Genomic DNA, 16,805 nt, shown 5'->3' on the forward strand with positions numbered 1-16,805 from the left:
ATCCAAACCCATTCAAAAAGTGATTGAAATAAGACAGGCTTAGGATGTGCAGTTTCATAGAAAAAGCAGAAAAGAAGATTTAAAGATGAAGGCCACTCAAGCAGGTTGTGCTCAAGTCTCGATGAAAACATGTTCTATTTCCTAATGAAAGCAGCTCCAGTCCAAAAAGATATGGTCCAGAAAATTTTCAAATATCTCAAGCTTGGCCTTGTTTTAAGCTGTATAATTTTCACAGTAGGTAGAGATTACTCTCCAAGGCAAGACAAACTTTAAAGATTTGAGTCAGTCAACCCAAATGACACATTTTGGTCCGTCACAGAGAATCCCGTTCTGCGACTTGCTGTGGGTTTTGAGCTGGGCGGTCACATCTAAGATGTAGTTTTTATGGACATACATGTATCATTGCTCTAAGTCAAGTCTCTGGTAATACAGCTATCTGTCTCTAGTGGCCACCTGATTTATGCAACCACTTAAACTTTCTCTGAGGGAAATAATGTGTCAAGGACCATGTGTGCAGTGGTCACATATAGTATCTTACTGTGTATCATGGCCACTACATCACGTGTGAATCATGTGTCATGTGTGAATGTCACCAGTCAGAGTTAATTTTCTTTCCGCCAAAATGACCGATTCTTATATAATGGCCACTTCAAAGGGCCAACCACAATATCAACCAAGAGTATGAGACAATGAGAGAGATTTTTTTGCCACTCATCCGTTTCCATTTTATGGCGATTGGTGACGAACAGACCTTTTACATATCTTTGTCTGTGGTAAACAAGAGCATTTGGCATATCTGTTACCACAGGTAATGTATATACCGAATAAAATCAAACTGGCTGCCAGCCTCTCTTAAGTAGTCACCTGTCTACAAAGGCCATCTTACTCCCTTTAGTAGACGCTACACACAGGTTTGACAGTATTACTCCTTGCCAATCTGATATGATTCTTAAAATACCATATAATTGATGATTCTTCTCTCACCAAAACTTATTACTTACATACAACATGCATTATACCATCAAATTTATTTACTTTTTTAAAAGGTCAATGCCCTGGCCACGAAGACCACAAGGAAAGAAGTATGGAGGATGATGGTACAATTCTTACACTTTTAAAGGGGATGACTAGTAACTGATCAGTGTGAATCAGTGGGAATGCTGGGGGATGATTGTTCCAATCCTTGTGGGATTCATTTAAGAGTACATTATATATCTATTGTTGTGTGAAAATTATTTGCTTCAGAATGGTCTCATATTCAAGTAATGTGCAGTTTAATGTCTCCAGGTTAGCGTGCCTGGTCAGTGACGGGGCATTAATCTGCACATTATTTGAATATGAGACCATTCTGAAGCAAATAATTTTCGCACAACGATAGATATATGATGTACTCTTAAATGAATCCCACCAGAATTGGAACAATCATCCCCCAGCATTCCCACTGATCAGTTACTAGCCATTCCCTTTAATCTGCTAAAATAATACATTCTGTAAAAGCGAAAATGTTCACGTTGATGAAATTTTCGCACATTTCGCGCAACCAGATACTAGAGCGAAAATAAAAGCCGGCCAATATTTTTGCTTGTCACCTATTCCAGTAGTTGATGTCTTGATTCCGCGGAATTAAAAACACACAAAACTCTTTGTGCCCACCTGAGCGCGAAAAATTAGTCACGTGAAAATGACCACTTTTACAGTATTCTCTATTGATCATGGAGCGAGAATGTCCTTGGCTCTTCCACCTAACAAAAAACTTCACCCAATCACAGCAAGAACATCTTGTCAGCTGAGAACCAGAAGAGTGCCACCTCAATTTTTTTTTTTCTTTTTTTTTTTGGGGGGGGGGGGGGGGGAATGGGGTTGAGTTATTGGTATCACGTTGTAGAGCTTGATCTCCTCTACCTAATGGTGTCAAGTTTTAATTATTTTTATTTGCAGTAAAATGTTACAAATCAAGACAACATGGGCACTATTTTCAACCAAATATTTGGAACAATTTGGAAACAATGCTTATAAATCTACCCACTTTTGATAAGTTAAAGGGACTGTACAGTACTGGTTCAGGTGTAGATTCATGTTTTAAACACTCCTAAGTGAGATAATGAGAAACCTCTTATGAAATATGAAAGAGCATGTAATTCTAAGAAGGATTCAACATTTATTTGATGAAAATTGGTTTTAAAATAGCTGAGATATCCAAAAAAGTGATAATAATAAAAGGCGACAGGCCACGCCTTTTATTAGGATCTCTTTGTTTCACCTTGTTTTTGGATATCTCAGCCATTTCAAAACCGATTTTCATCAAATAAACTTTAGATACCCCTTAGAATTGCATGCTCTTTGACATCTCATAGAGTGGTTTCTGAATATCTCGCAAAACGTTAAAAGCTAAGTCCTCACCTCAACCAGAACTGTACACACCCTTTAACTTTTTATTTCATGAAAACTGATTGTTTCATTTTTATTTCATATGCTGAAATCTTAAAATGTGATAGCGCCCATCTGGTTCTCAGCTGAGGATATATTATGGCAGGGTTTCCTCAGACCTTAATGTCTCCCTCAGCCTCAGACAACTTCTGCCTCAGCTCTGATACCTCCAGCTCTGCCAGCCTGGTCTTCTCTCGTGAGTGACAAAGGATCTGGATGAGACTCTGCATGGAAAAAAATAAAAAATAAAAACAGATATACTATTTCCAACTTCCAAAACCTCCTGATCATTATCGTTTTTTTTTTCCTATGGATAACATTTCCTACAGTGGTGAACATATGAAGAGGTTCAAGTTCAATATTGTTATGCAACCCTACAAATATTAACCCATGTAACAAATCCTTCAATCTAATCTTTCCTTAACTGCAATGTACTGGTACTGCTTAATTAAATGAATGCACCACCACATCAACACTACTAAACATTTTAGATGGTCATATCCTGTATCTTCCTAGTATACTGAAATATTCATCTGGCAATCAGTCCCAAAATTAAGCACACAAATACACATACACACAAGCACATTAAGATGCACAGAGATATGGCATATCATTTTGAAAGCGGAACTCGGAGAAAAGATGTTGGGCAGGGATAAATGATGAAATCAAATCATCAAAGCAGCCATGTACTGTACCACATCAGTCAATATGAAAATGCAACTACAGGGTTTACTGACATCATGCAAATTGGTATGCAATTGACAATTGTGGTTTTATTCACTCTTTGTATGCTTTGAGTACTGATTGGCACAGAAAACCCTATAGCACTGTACACACTGTCCAAATTCCCTAGCACAGAAAGGGTTAAAAGGCTGATTTCTAGAGAGGCCACATCAAGTTATTTTTGGTTTAGTTTAAAATTTATGCTTCTTTCATAATCACACTTATCAGCAAGATTGAAAGAAAAATTACAAAACATTTAGTGATATGCCCCACAATTACCATCATGGGAATAGATGAACAGGTTTACCACATCTAAGAGTGTGTGTGTGTGTGTGTTTTTAAGTTTCCAAATGATTAAAACGTAAATGTATACAATCAACAAACTGATTTCTGAACCGTTGATTGAAGCAAAATTTGGGTCTGACCCTCACTTCCACATAAATGCTTACATGTACTTGCATGGATACTTCAATACGAAACTTGTTACCTTGCTCATTAAAATAAAAATAAAAAAATACAGCTATATATTTAATAATGTTTTTCATTTCAAAATATATAATAATGATTTTTGGTTCAAACCAGTATAGAGAGCACAGTATGAAACTGCTGTAAATAGTACAATGCAAGATGATTCATTGTCCCAGCAAGAGGAATGTGAGCACTGGACTGTGCACAACTTAGCTGTATGCACCAATGCTCTCTTGATCAACTCGGCCGTCTCTCACCATGCAAATCATGGCACCTTTATGAGATTTGATATTCCAAGAAGTTCAGATTTACCTTTATTATTATGATTTTTTTGTTGCTGTTATTCTGAACTTCAGGGATCTACTTCTATTTCTACTAGTGTTACTACTACTGTACAGACAGATGATGATGATTATAACAATTAAAATGATGTTAACTTTCATGGTTTTATTGCACAAATTGGTAACAAAACATATTGTTACCATTTACAAAATTTGGGCCCCACTGCTAAAAACTTTGCATTTAAACTAAACATACAGCAATTCAGAAAATCAAACACAAGTCCCCCAAATCACACTCGACTTTACGTTTAAATGCAATTCTGTTGTTGAACAGTGACTGAATTTATATGCAAATATCAAATGCATCTCTGATCAAAATATGCGAAGTTGCGTTTGACTCGTAATGGTCAGTAAAATTGTCGACATTGTAGCAAAAATGGCATTGTCACCACCAGTATGCTGATATTTTGTTTAGCAAACTTTATCAAATTGTGTGACATAAAATTTGTTGCTAAAACAATGGTGAAATTAATCTGACGGTCAGTTTTCATTAACTGCGGATATGTGGCCCATTGATGATTAGTTACACTTTGGCCCGAATTCACGAATGTGGTACAATTGAAACCATGGTTTAAACCATAATCAAAGACCGTAGTTTTGTATGGGGCGCCAAGTGTCGCATGGCCCATTTCATTACGAAATCAGTCATTTCGTCGACGAAACGAAATGACAGATTTCGTGACGAAACGAAATGACAGATTTCGTAACGAAATAGGCCATGCGACACTTGGCACCCCATACAAAACTACGGTCTTTGTCCATAGTTTAAACCATGGTTTCAATTGTACCACTTCAGAGACTCCAACTCTCCCGCTTTCGACAGGAGATCTCCCGCCGAAAACTCATTTTTGCAAAATCCCCTGTTCTCCCGCTTGAGATTTAATTTCTCCCGCCCTGGCTCTGCGTCTCCCGCTTGAAATGATTTCTTACTTATTGTCAACATATTATATTGCAAAATAAGCCTTAGATAGCACGGAGAGAGAATTTAGAACCCTAGAACTTTGCGCTTCGCGCACATCAAGTTAGAGTCTCCCGTTCGCTAGGGGTTTCAGGCGGGAGAATCTCCAGATCAGAAGGGGCTTGGGGTTGGAGTCTCTGCCACTTTCGTGAATTCGGGCCTTTCTGTCTGTTGCTTTGTGTTCAGCTATTCACTTGACAGCTTACTTCACACGATGACTTCACAAGAGTTAACACCAGATCATACCATGTAACTAGCTTACTGACATACATATATATGTGTATATCATACTGGTTCTCATCAAATTAAGTCAATTCAGGCCAACTTTTTACTAGCAGCTCTATAGTACAAAGTCTATACGAGTAAGCATCCAGACAAGAAACAAGAAGTATTCCAAACTCTACAAATAGATCAGGAGCAGATTAGGATAGCAGGTGAATGTGACTAGACTTTTTCCTTTCTGGTTTAGATTTTTATTCTCCTTTGCTTTTTAATGCTTCAGTAAGCATCACAAGGAGCTAGAAATTTGGTTTCTAATGTTGTAGTCATGGTCATTGCACACGGTGCAGTTTTTGTTCTGTTGAGTGTTCTAGGTGGGCTTTTGGTTTTGGTTTGGGTTCTGCTTGAATGCCTTTCCTCCAGGGTCAGTGAGTGAGAACAAAACAGTCTTCTCAGGCATCAACATATCAGTTGTCACCTGTGACTGGTGATCACTTGCATTTAACAAAGACATACAGGCACGTGCAAATGTAATGGGATGATAAGCATTGGTCCATATCAACCCATTGAGGACAGACTAGTTTTGCTATAACACATATTTCCCACAGCCACCTACCCGAGTATTCTTGGGACTCGTCTTCAACGGGTTCATAAATAAGAAACAAAACCCCCTGCGTGAAATCTTGGTTCATTGTCTGCAGTTCACTTCCAAAGCCTGTGGCAAAAACTTGCTATTTTGTGAACTTTATGCCTCGAGTCATACCTGGTATTCAAGGTGACTATAATTCTGAAACCAAACAAGGGCTTGGTTTTGCTTTGTGGTAATTCCTGTGAAAGATTTCAAGACATAACCCTGTTTTTGTGAAATTTTAACTAAATGTCAAAACTGTAATCATTCATGTCAACTTCCTTGTTCAACTTGCAACTGTTTTGTATAAGCATGAGTGAATGTGTCTGTCTACAATTGTGTGTGAGTGTGTGTGTGTTTGTATGTTTAATGCAAATTATAATTTACTAGCACTTTGTTCTGCTACTATGGGGTTAAAGCATACAATGTGAAACAAAAATTCCAAAAAGATATCGTAGCTGTCTTTTAGAGGAAAAAGATCCTTCAAATAAGCCTACTGTGAAAAGACATGGAAATCATGTTCCCTGAACTCTAAATACTCAGGACTGCTAAAACACATAAGCAACAACAACAACTAAAAAGGTTAGAATGAAGATGCTCTCCATTAGCTTATAAATCACAATGTATTTCACTGTCAGTAGTTCATGTGTCTGAACCCCAATAGATGCGATCTTAGAATGAGCTTACAGCATAGACTATGCAGTGTAGAACAGTTTATTTTGTGGCTGCAAAGATCGGTCTATGGCTATGAGAGTATGTGTGCAAATATGCACTGAAAATATGCAAACATAATTGCACTTAACCAGTAGATCAACTAGATGTGTGGCATACAGCAGTAGGATAGGTATGAAGTTAGCAATGATATAGTGCACATAAAAATAGAACCCTCCTGTTAGTTTCCACAAGCAAATGAAATGAAAGAATTAGCAAAACAGAATGCATATATACAACTGTGCTCACTGTTACACGGACATGTACACAGATGCACTGAATATACACTGTACCAAAGAAACCTGATGCAAAGTGACTTATTGAAATCTATGATAGACTCATAGACAGTGATACAATTTTTTTTTGTATAGTTCATCTATTGAATCTTTCATACCAGTCCAATGGCATATATATGTTCAATCTTACTTTTACTAGATTCATTCTTTTTTACATTTCTTGAGCTGTGTTGGCATAATTTCTCACTGAGACACATTCACATTACTAACTTTGGATTATACAATTATCCAACTACTGCCATGTACCCAGAAAGAGGGGATGTGCTCAACTTTTGACAAATTAGTTTTACTGCATATGGTGCAAAGGAGATGCAAATGCAGAGCTGCAGGGGACAGAAGTAATCGGGCACAAAAAAAAAAAGTTATACCACAAAGGAGATATCATTCAGGAGGTGATGGTACTCTGGTCTCAATCACGGGATAGCGAATAAGAGCTAACTGAGACTACATAATTATGACCCCTGAACTTCTCTGCTGATCTGTACTGGTTGTCATCATCATCATCATAATCATCATCATAATCATCATCATCATCATTATCATCATCATCATCTTCATCATCATTAAGCCTTCACGCGACATGGTGATGCAACAATATTCACAGAAATTGTGTCACAATACGCCCAGATAATGACTGATTACTAGCACGGATCCCGATGAATACCAGACTTACATGGTTTCTCCTCTCTGCTACTGGATCTCCGTCATGTAGGGAAAGACCAAGTGCCTGTGGAAAGAGCAATGACACAAAACACATGGTTTCTTTCCAGGTTATTCTCCCAGCGGTGAAGGGGCTATGGCAGCTGCACATTTTAGTGAGGAAATCAGCTTTAACAAGTATGGCCATCTAGTCTGAGATAGTGTATCTAGAATCCTGAAATGAACTGTATGCTCATTGATGATGTGGCTTTTGAATTACAACATGTATGCGTCATGCTCTACCTTTACAGTACTTAGGTATTAATATTCCATTGCACAATAGAACCAGAAATTGAAACAATCTGGTTGAGGTGACTGGTAAACTGCCAATTTGAGCATGTATCTAAGAAAATCATATTTTTCATGAGACAAGTTATCAAGGAGGAATGACCATCAGTGCATATCTAAATATTGTCAGGTGATGAGAACAAAAATGTTTGTATTTTCACTTGAACAAACATCATAGCTCCCTCCAAGAATAAAACAAATATGAGCAGTGCTCTCAAAAAAGGTATGATTATAGGAATATTTCATGTTTTACCTACACAATGCCTACAACTGGTCACATCCATTTCAATTTCAATTTATTTCTGCATTTTTTTTTCCAGGAATACAATGTACAAACGAAAATACAATAACACATATTTCAGTTAAATGACATTTTCTGTGGAGATCAAGTGTTGAAAAAAAATCTATAAATCAATACGTCATTTAAAGAAACAATACAGCAAATTCTTGCATTTTCACTTTCGTGACATATTCCACATTGCCGGAGCTGTCACAATAAACATATCACATAATGATGTTTGATGAGATGACAGCCCTTTCCTGAAAGAATGACTAAAAATTATTCTCAAGGATTTACTCAAAATAAAAAGGGGTGGAAGATTGGGAAAAGAGAAAGGGGGGGGTGTTAAATATATCTAGATCTGTAATCTTTGTTTTCAAATCTGGCAAATTCATCCACACACAATATTACATTGACACATCTGTTTCCATCTCCAAATTGCTTTGTCATTCTTCCTATTTGAATGCCACTGATATTGCATTAGCTAGAAGTGCCTGCTAAATCAAGCACTCACCCTTTCGCGCTCCTCATACTTCCGGCGCTGGGCGTGGAATTTCTCTCTGAGCTGTTCTGCCATCAACTTGTAGGCATCCTTCTCCTGCCTCACGTTATCAAGCTCCTTGGCAAGTACGAGGAGGGCTTCTGACTTGGCCTGCACCTTGCGTTTGCAAATGTTGAACTGGGTCAGGAAAAATAAATCATTTGTGAGATTGAAAATGTGGAGAGTTTGGGCAAATAAAAGGATGGGGGAGGGGAACAACAAGGAGGATGAAAGAGAAAGAAAGGAAATGGAAATAAACATATCAAAAAAGCAAAGAAAATGATAGTCTAAGTCAACAAACAGAGAATAGTAAATTGAATTTGATGAGAAGAGCTGTAAACATGACGTGCATTTTGTAACAATATAGTTGTGTACATCGGTACATGTATGTCTGCTCATAGCCTGGAGGTGAAAAAAAAACCCATTAAACTGTTGAATAGTTACACTTGATAATAACCTTGTATTCATCAATGTGGCAAAGAAAACACCATCTGTCATACACGTCTGTAACTGAGAGCTTGTCAACTTGTTTGAAATTACATCAGAGGGGGTTCTTCACATGGTTGTACAGAAGAAGAGATACAAGAAAAAATGAATGAAAGAAGAGAAAGCATACATTTTTCAGGGGAATGATTTGTGCATTTACTGTACAAAATGTGTATACAGGGGAAACTCGGTATAACGAACACTGCTATAACGAGATATCGGTTATAACGAGGAACTTTTCTCGGTCCCAAATTTCCTTCCACACAAGTCTATGTAAAATGCTACTCTTATAGCGAGATCGGCTATAACGAAATAACTGCTAGTGATATAACGAGATAAATTTTGTGACTTCCAAACAAAGAAAAACATAGTAAATCAAACCTGCTATAGCGAGGTAAAGCAAAATGCCTTCGGTAAAGCTTTACTTCGCCTGTGCTATCATCTTCCGAGATTGTATTAAAAGCTTGATGCGCCAAAAACTGTCTTGTATACTAATCATTTTCTTCAGTGCACTCCAGCTAGCACTGCATGTTGTACGTGTGAAGTGTGTGTGTGCACGCACACACTGATACATGCAGAAAATGTGCTGGGACGGCCATATGTATACATGACATCATCATGACGTTTAGCAGGTGTGAGGCAATCTGATGCTGTGATTGGCCTTCTACTTAGGGAATTCCCCGTCTTCACACACACGCAGTCATAATGTACATACAGAATGTGTCACATACACACACAGCATTGTGCAGACCATATTCAAGCTTTCCACACAACACACACCCATACGATAACCACATACCAATCCACAGATGATCTTGATACAATCGCAAGCCATATAAATTTACAAATTCAAACATCTACAATTTATAAGAAACACATTCTTGATATTGGATTTCCTTGGCGAAAAACATCTTCTTACCCATAAAGGTGAGTAATTCCCTCACACACAATATCAAGTTATCAGTATTGATTGAAATATGATGGGTAGTCCCACATGTGTGTGTCTTTATTTTATGCCTTCTTTTATGCCTACTGATATAACGAGATATCGGCTATAACGAGGAAAATGACTCGGTCCCGACCATCTTGTTATATCGAGTTTCCACTGTAGTAAGCTTTCTCTGAGTTTTCTGTTGATGCACCTATGCAATTGAGGCATTCTTGAAATGCAGATTTTTTTTAACAAGTTTAAATTTGTCATCTAGCTAGGGCTGTTAATTAGAATCTAGATGCAATCAAGGGTGAGGTACCCTCACCCCAATTCACCATGGCATACACCTTTTCTATATTTAATAGGCATAGAGGCACTATAATCCATGAATGAGCTTCAAGTCCAATCCATGATGTACAAAAAATGTATGAGGCAGTAGTCAACATACTAATGTCATGACTCGCATTAGACAGAAAGATCCGTCTGTCCGGAGGACTCTTTTATATTTTGCCATTAACGCTGTCCTCCGTAGACAGACGGAAGGTTGCAGTACCCATTGCTGTGTGGATGTTCTTAACCACTGTCTCTATGGAAAATTGGGTGAGGTACCTCACCCTTCTCGATTGCGTCTAATTCACGGCCCTAGGTCGGCAAATTTAAGCTTGTATGGTGAAATTATTTTTTTAAGAATACGTTACACTCACCAGATTAATGAATAATCCAACATTTTAGGAGAATTTTCAACGTAAAACACAGCCTGTCGCGTCGTCACATTCAAACTGCAGAAACATACACTATGAATCTATTAGCCAATCACATGCGAGGTAGTTTCTACGTATTTGTTTTACTAAAACAAGTACCTCGCATGTGATTGGCTTAGCAATTGTTAAAGATTCAAAATGGCGACTTACTGCTCGCGAACGGCGATGTTGCGATATCGATAAAATTTTTGCATTATAACCGAGGTTATGTGAGTATTTCGATTGCACAATGTGAGAAATTTATCCCAAATATTGCTGCATAATGTGTCATGTCATGTCATACTTGTTTGAATGTAAAAAAGCTGTCTGAAATTTGGTTTATCGTAACGTTTGATCTGTGCGCGACTGCTCCACACAGGAGCCGCAATCATTGACTTCGGTCTGTATACGGAGGGGATCCGTGAAGCCAGACGCAGTCTCCGCGGAACATTCCCCGACGGACAGATACAGACCGATCTTTCGGTCAAGACTCGCATGAGACTCAATTCCTTCTGTCTACCAAGGTCGGCAAGGAGAGCCATAGTTTCAAAAAAATAAGACTCCTCCGGACGGATGGATCTTTTTTTCTTTCGCCTGTGAGTGTCAGCGCTATTTTTGAATGCAGCAGTTTCGTACTCTCTCTTCCACTCTTGCCCTCTTTTTCTAGTTTTCTAGTCTACATATCGTCCCGTACGCGACCCGAGTCTATCCTGCTATGGCATTGCATACGAAATAGCGAAACTGCGCCGGTAAACTCGTATAAAGGCTAAAGCCTTGTTGTAATACACGTACAGTACGACACGTAAAAAGTAGAATAATTTTACTGCAGCACTGTAAATTTTTATCACTGTAGAAACCACGTCGTCGTTCGAAAAGTAAACACAAACGCAGAAACCAGCACATGGGATCAAGGCATAAAACCCAGTTGTGCTGTGCCTGTAAAACCCACTCCAGCACGAACATAAAAGTGTAAGGATGATCTGAGTTAGTCACTTGCTATGAGGCATGACAGAAATATAGGATAATCAGATACAAAGATACAAACCTCTCCGCATAATTGCTGCCAGTCTTGGTGGCTCCGAACCTGGGAATTTTGATCAGGCTTTCGCCTTTTTCCCCCAGCCCCGAACGCTGCCATCGCATCACGTCGTACCAACACGAGTGTTTCAACACGACTGACGTGTTGTACATACAAACACCACACAACCGACTCGCGACGACACGATACTAGTATACGAGCGAGAACAGCAGCTCACAAACAGAACACAGTCAGCAGTCGAGTCGTTGCGAGTCGAAGCGTAGTCGAAACGCATGTGTGTTGACGTTATGTCCCTCGTACAGTTTTACTCCACTGTATCAAATCGCGGGACGTCAAAGTTGCTTCCAATTTCAATTTTCAATTTATTTCACAAATCATTTCACAATTATTTCAATTATTTCACAAATTCCACTTCAAGATACTTCTGCTCACTTTCAAATGTATCCATGGTCTTGCCCCTCCTTACTTATCTGATCTCATAACCATCCGTCACCCATCCCGGTACACCCTCCGCTCCTCACAAGGTATCACAGTACTGAATCATCCAACTTCCAAGATGCTGGCCACACTTGGTGATAAAACATTTTCATCTGCTGCTCCCAAACTGTAGAATCAACTGCCCAAAACTCTCCGCAGCCAGCAATCTCTTGTCACCTTCAAAAAACATCTAAAAACCCACTTGTTCCGTTAATATCAATAATCCACTGGTAAAGCGCATTTGAACATGATGTTTATGGAAAATGCGCTATATAAATGTATTATTATCATTATTATTATTATTATTATTATTATTATTATTATTATTATTATTATTATTATTATTATTATTATTATTATTATTATTATTATTATTATTATTATTATTATTATTATTATTATTATCATCATTCACATTACTTGTGACACAAACCCTTGTGGGACACGTACAATATACAAACTGTATATTATTTGTATGCATAATTAGAAAATTGATCCAGGTTTGCAAACGAATAAATAGGGACCTGCAATGGAATCATAGATGTCGCGTGGGACCTTCTAAAAGCAGAGCTTGTTAAACAGGGTCCCGAAAATTTCTCTGACCGTTGACCCGCACACAACAAAAACGCCAGAATACGTCGAAAAAAGGGACCACGGACTTTCCAATATTCAAAGTGCAAAGCCACTCACTATGTGTGGATTGAGCATGGAGCTGGGACCACCACCCACACCTGATCATCACTGGATTACTATTAGCGGAGCGCATCGCTGAAAGTTTGAAGAAAATCAAACAATCCTTCAAATTCAAAATTTCGTGATTTCTTGAAGAAGGAGAAATTGGGCAGTCATTGCTCAGTCATTGCTAGGTGGGAAGACTACTACAGTTTCTGATGTCACATACCAAGGACCGTAATAAAAATATATATATTTTTTTAAAAATCAAGTCATTTTCCTCTTTTCTATATAGCTAATCAACAGAGCACTTATTGCTTCTTTCTGTTAGGGAGAATGATACTCATAAGATAATGTCAGTAAATCGAGGAAATGTGCACAGGCCTTACTTTTCATAAAAATGAAGTTTTGTGGAATTCTCTCTGCCATGTAGGCCCTAGTCATAGCGTTCTTCATAATGTGAAATCAGTTAGAGCAGTCTTCTCATCCTGCGGATGACGGCACTTTATGGAACTTTACAAATTCATATAGGGAGCCTTTAAAAAGTTTTTAACCGATTGTCTGATTTTCCTTTGATCCTTTCAGCACTGATGTGTACTACTTAATATTGCCACATTCACTCATAATAGACCCTATTTGGATACACACTGTCTTGTCCTTCAAGTTTTCATTATATAGAGAGCTGAAATATAACTAACAGAACACTGGATGTTATTTTAAAATAGCTTAGACATGTTATATACAGGAAAGAAAGAAGTATTAGTTTCACGCATAGTAGTTTGTTTGTCCGTTTTGTTTTGTTTTTTGGTGGGTTTTTTTTTTTTTTTTTGCCACAGCCATGCATGACACACATTGTGGATGTCGAATATGTTGAGCCTATACTGTTTAATGACAGAGTGATGATGTTAAATATTGCCCAATGCACATAGGTTATCCTAAGGCCTACGCGGATTGGCAACTAAAACCCTTTATTTATCAACATGTATACCTCTTCATTTCGAGAGAAGAATAACAAATATCAAATGTGATCCATTATTATGCAATAAGGCTCTTGATAGTAGTCCAACTGGCCATATCAAAATAGCTGTTTGTTCGTTTTGTTTCATTTTTTTCCATCTGAGAATAATATGGCTGAATAGCCCATGTTCAGATGATATACTTATGCATGTTTTATCGATTGGGTCCATGCAGTTTGATGTGAGGCGATGCCATCTGGTTATGCACCCTGCCTGCTCTTTGCGATGAAGCGCGATCTTTCCCTTTCTCATGAGTTGTGTCTCTCTCACACAATACATGTATACATACAAACCATACGGTGCCCCCATTTTAGCAGACCGACGGACAGAATATTTGTCCTATAACTAGAGAGCACGGTATCGGTATGATATAACACACAACATTGCTCAGCTAATGCAGCTATAGACTCGGGAGTCGAACCTCGAGTCCTTTGGATTTGTCCGTCTGCATAAGCAAAGCACCGCTGCCATGCAGTTTTCTGTGAATGCACAAAAGAATTCCACGGAATTATTGCGCCTGTGCTGATAGAGTTCGATGTCGCTTTTTTTCTATTTCTGGTTCCCCGGGTTTAATCAGCTAACAAGTCAAAAAACAAAACAAAAAACAAACAAACAAACAAACGAACAAACAAACAAACAAACAAAATCCAAGCAAAACAAAACATAATAAAACAAATAAAATGAAATGAAAGAAAATAAAGTAAAATAAAGTAAAATAAGATTTAAAAAACCTTGCCCGCGCTCCCACTTCAAGATTTCATCGTTGTATCGTTGCATTCTATTTTTGTTTTTCTAGTTCCACTTCCGGAGTAAAAAGAGAAAAAAAGGGGGGGGGGAGGGGTAAAATAGTTACACCCTATGTAGTATTCCTATCTTGTGAAAAGTGAGGGCCCGAGGCCAAAATGAATTAAAATCAACAAAAATTGCATCTCCCGCCATTATGATCACTATGACACCGCGGATAGCTGCGTATTGTCAATAAATTTATTGTATATAGGTCTATATTATATATATATATATATATATATATATATATATATATATATATATATATATATATATATATATAATTATAATCATATACTTGGTGATTCTATCCTTCTATGAAGAGTGCTCGATATCCTCAAAGGAAGAGCTTGCGTTATAGACAGAAGTATTAGAACAAGTTCACGCGGTTGACTACAGGTTCATCCGTATTTATTGCAACTCGGAGTTTCATGCAACCTCCGTGAGGCGCAATCATCAGGCAATCATCATCATCATCATTGCCTGATGATGATTGCGCCTCATGGAGGTTGCATGAAACTCCGATTTGCAATAAATATACGGATGAACCTGCAGTCAACCGCGTGAACTTGTTCCAATACTTCTGTCTATATATATATATATATATATATACCGAAAAGGCAGCGTGAAGGACCCACCAAATCAGAAGAGAAGCGGAATTTCCTATCGGTATTAGTTTTGTTCATATATTGTGTTTCGACTGATAATGGAACGCGGAAGTGTTATACAGAGTAAGATTTTGAGCCTATTTCTAACCTTGCGATTATTTCTTTTGCATCCCTGCGGATTTTGAGATATTCAAGATGGCAACCAGAATTTGAAATTGAAATGTAGGCTTTTCCTTGGAAATGGTGAATAAACTCAAAACATCTATAGGCTCAGGCCCTATACTATTTCGATCAAGGTGCTGAATCCACATTTTTTTGATGCACCTCTTGCATCCTTTAAGAATTTTGATATATCGAAGATTATCTCAAAACTCTCACGGGATGCAAGTGTTACATCAATCAGATTCGGATTCAGCACCATTGAAATAGGATAAAACCGTAGATTTCTTTCCAATTTTGTTTGAAACTTACAATTAGGAGGAACTTCAGAAGACAGATTTGGCTCCCGTTTTCAATATCTCCCAAAGCCCTCATCCGCAGGGATCAAGAGTTGCAACACATATAGTTTTGGATCCAGCACCTGCGAGATATAGATACTTTCAATTTTTCGGGTGCTGTTCGTTCGCTTTCGAAGGTTGGCGTTATTCCGAAGGTTCGTTAATCCGACGCACACAAATTTCCCATAGGCCTACATATAGAGGTTCGTTATGAATCCGAAAATGGGAAAGGGTTCTTTAATCCGAACATTATTTTGTGGCGTTATTCTGAAGGTTCGTTATTCCGAAGGTTCGTTAATCCGAAAATGAAACAGGGTTCGCTATTCCGAAGCCTCGTTTATCCGAAAATGAATTAGGGGTTCGTTATTCCGAAGGTTCATTAATCCGAAAATGAAATAGGGTTCGTTATTCCGAAGGTTCGTTGATCCGAAGTGATATAGGGTCCGTAACGAGCCTTCGGAACAATTAACGAGCTTTGTTTCATTTTCGGATTAATGAACCTTCGGAATAACAAACCCTATTTTATTTTCGGATTAACGAACCTTCGGAATAACGAATCTTCGGACCAAAGAACCTTCAGAAAGACGAACCTTCGGACCAAAGAACCTTCAGAATGACGAACCTTCGGAATAACGAGCTGTAACAAATTTTTCACCATTTTAGGACTAATAGGGCCTAGGGCCTATGACTTGAATTATTGGCAGCAATCCTGAGTAGGCCTAACTCAAAATCCTCAAGCTCCTACATGCAAAAGTTGGATTATCCAGATTCAGCTTAGCACCCTCAACAAAAATATGAAATGTTTATGTTTGTTTCCCATTTTCACCAAAAATTTATAAGGAAATATAGGAATTACAAATTCTCGGCGGCCATCTTGAATATCTCAAACCCTCAAAGATGCAAGCATCATCCAGATTCTGATTCTGCACCCTCAAACTGAGGTAAAATCTTTAAAAACACAACAACAACAATGT

The 16,805-nt window shown here is 38.1% G+C and overlaps 1 protein-coding gene across 1 annotated transcript; it reads right to left on the bottom strand.

Annotated features, from left to right (window-relative positions):
• Window positions 1-2,540: 2,540 nt before the first annotated feature.
• On the bottom strand, window positions 2,541-11,897 carry LOC139712856 (uncharacterized). The gene is made up of 4 exons (XM_071624640.1): window positions 11,782-11,897; window positions 8,553-8,717; window positions 7,445-7,498; window positions 2,541-2,651 (listed from the first exon to the last, which is right to left on the bottom strand). The coding sequence occupies exons 1-4, from the start codon at window positions 11,872-11,874 to the stop codon at window positions 2,541-2,543; spliced, it is 423 nt and encodes a 140-aa protein (XP_071480741.1). The 5' UTR covers window positions 11,875-11,897.
• Window positions 11,898-16,805: the final 4,908 nt, after the last annotated feature.

Source organism: Diadema antillarum, unplaced genomic scaffold, assembly GCF_040938485.1.
Source record: "Diadema antillarum isolate AM-2024a unplaced genomic scaffold, OU_Dant_1.0 seq00001867_RagTag, whole genome shotgun sequence".
NCBI lineage: Eukaryota > Metazoa > Echinodermata > Echinoidea > Diadematoida > Diadematidae > Diadema > Diadema antillarum.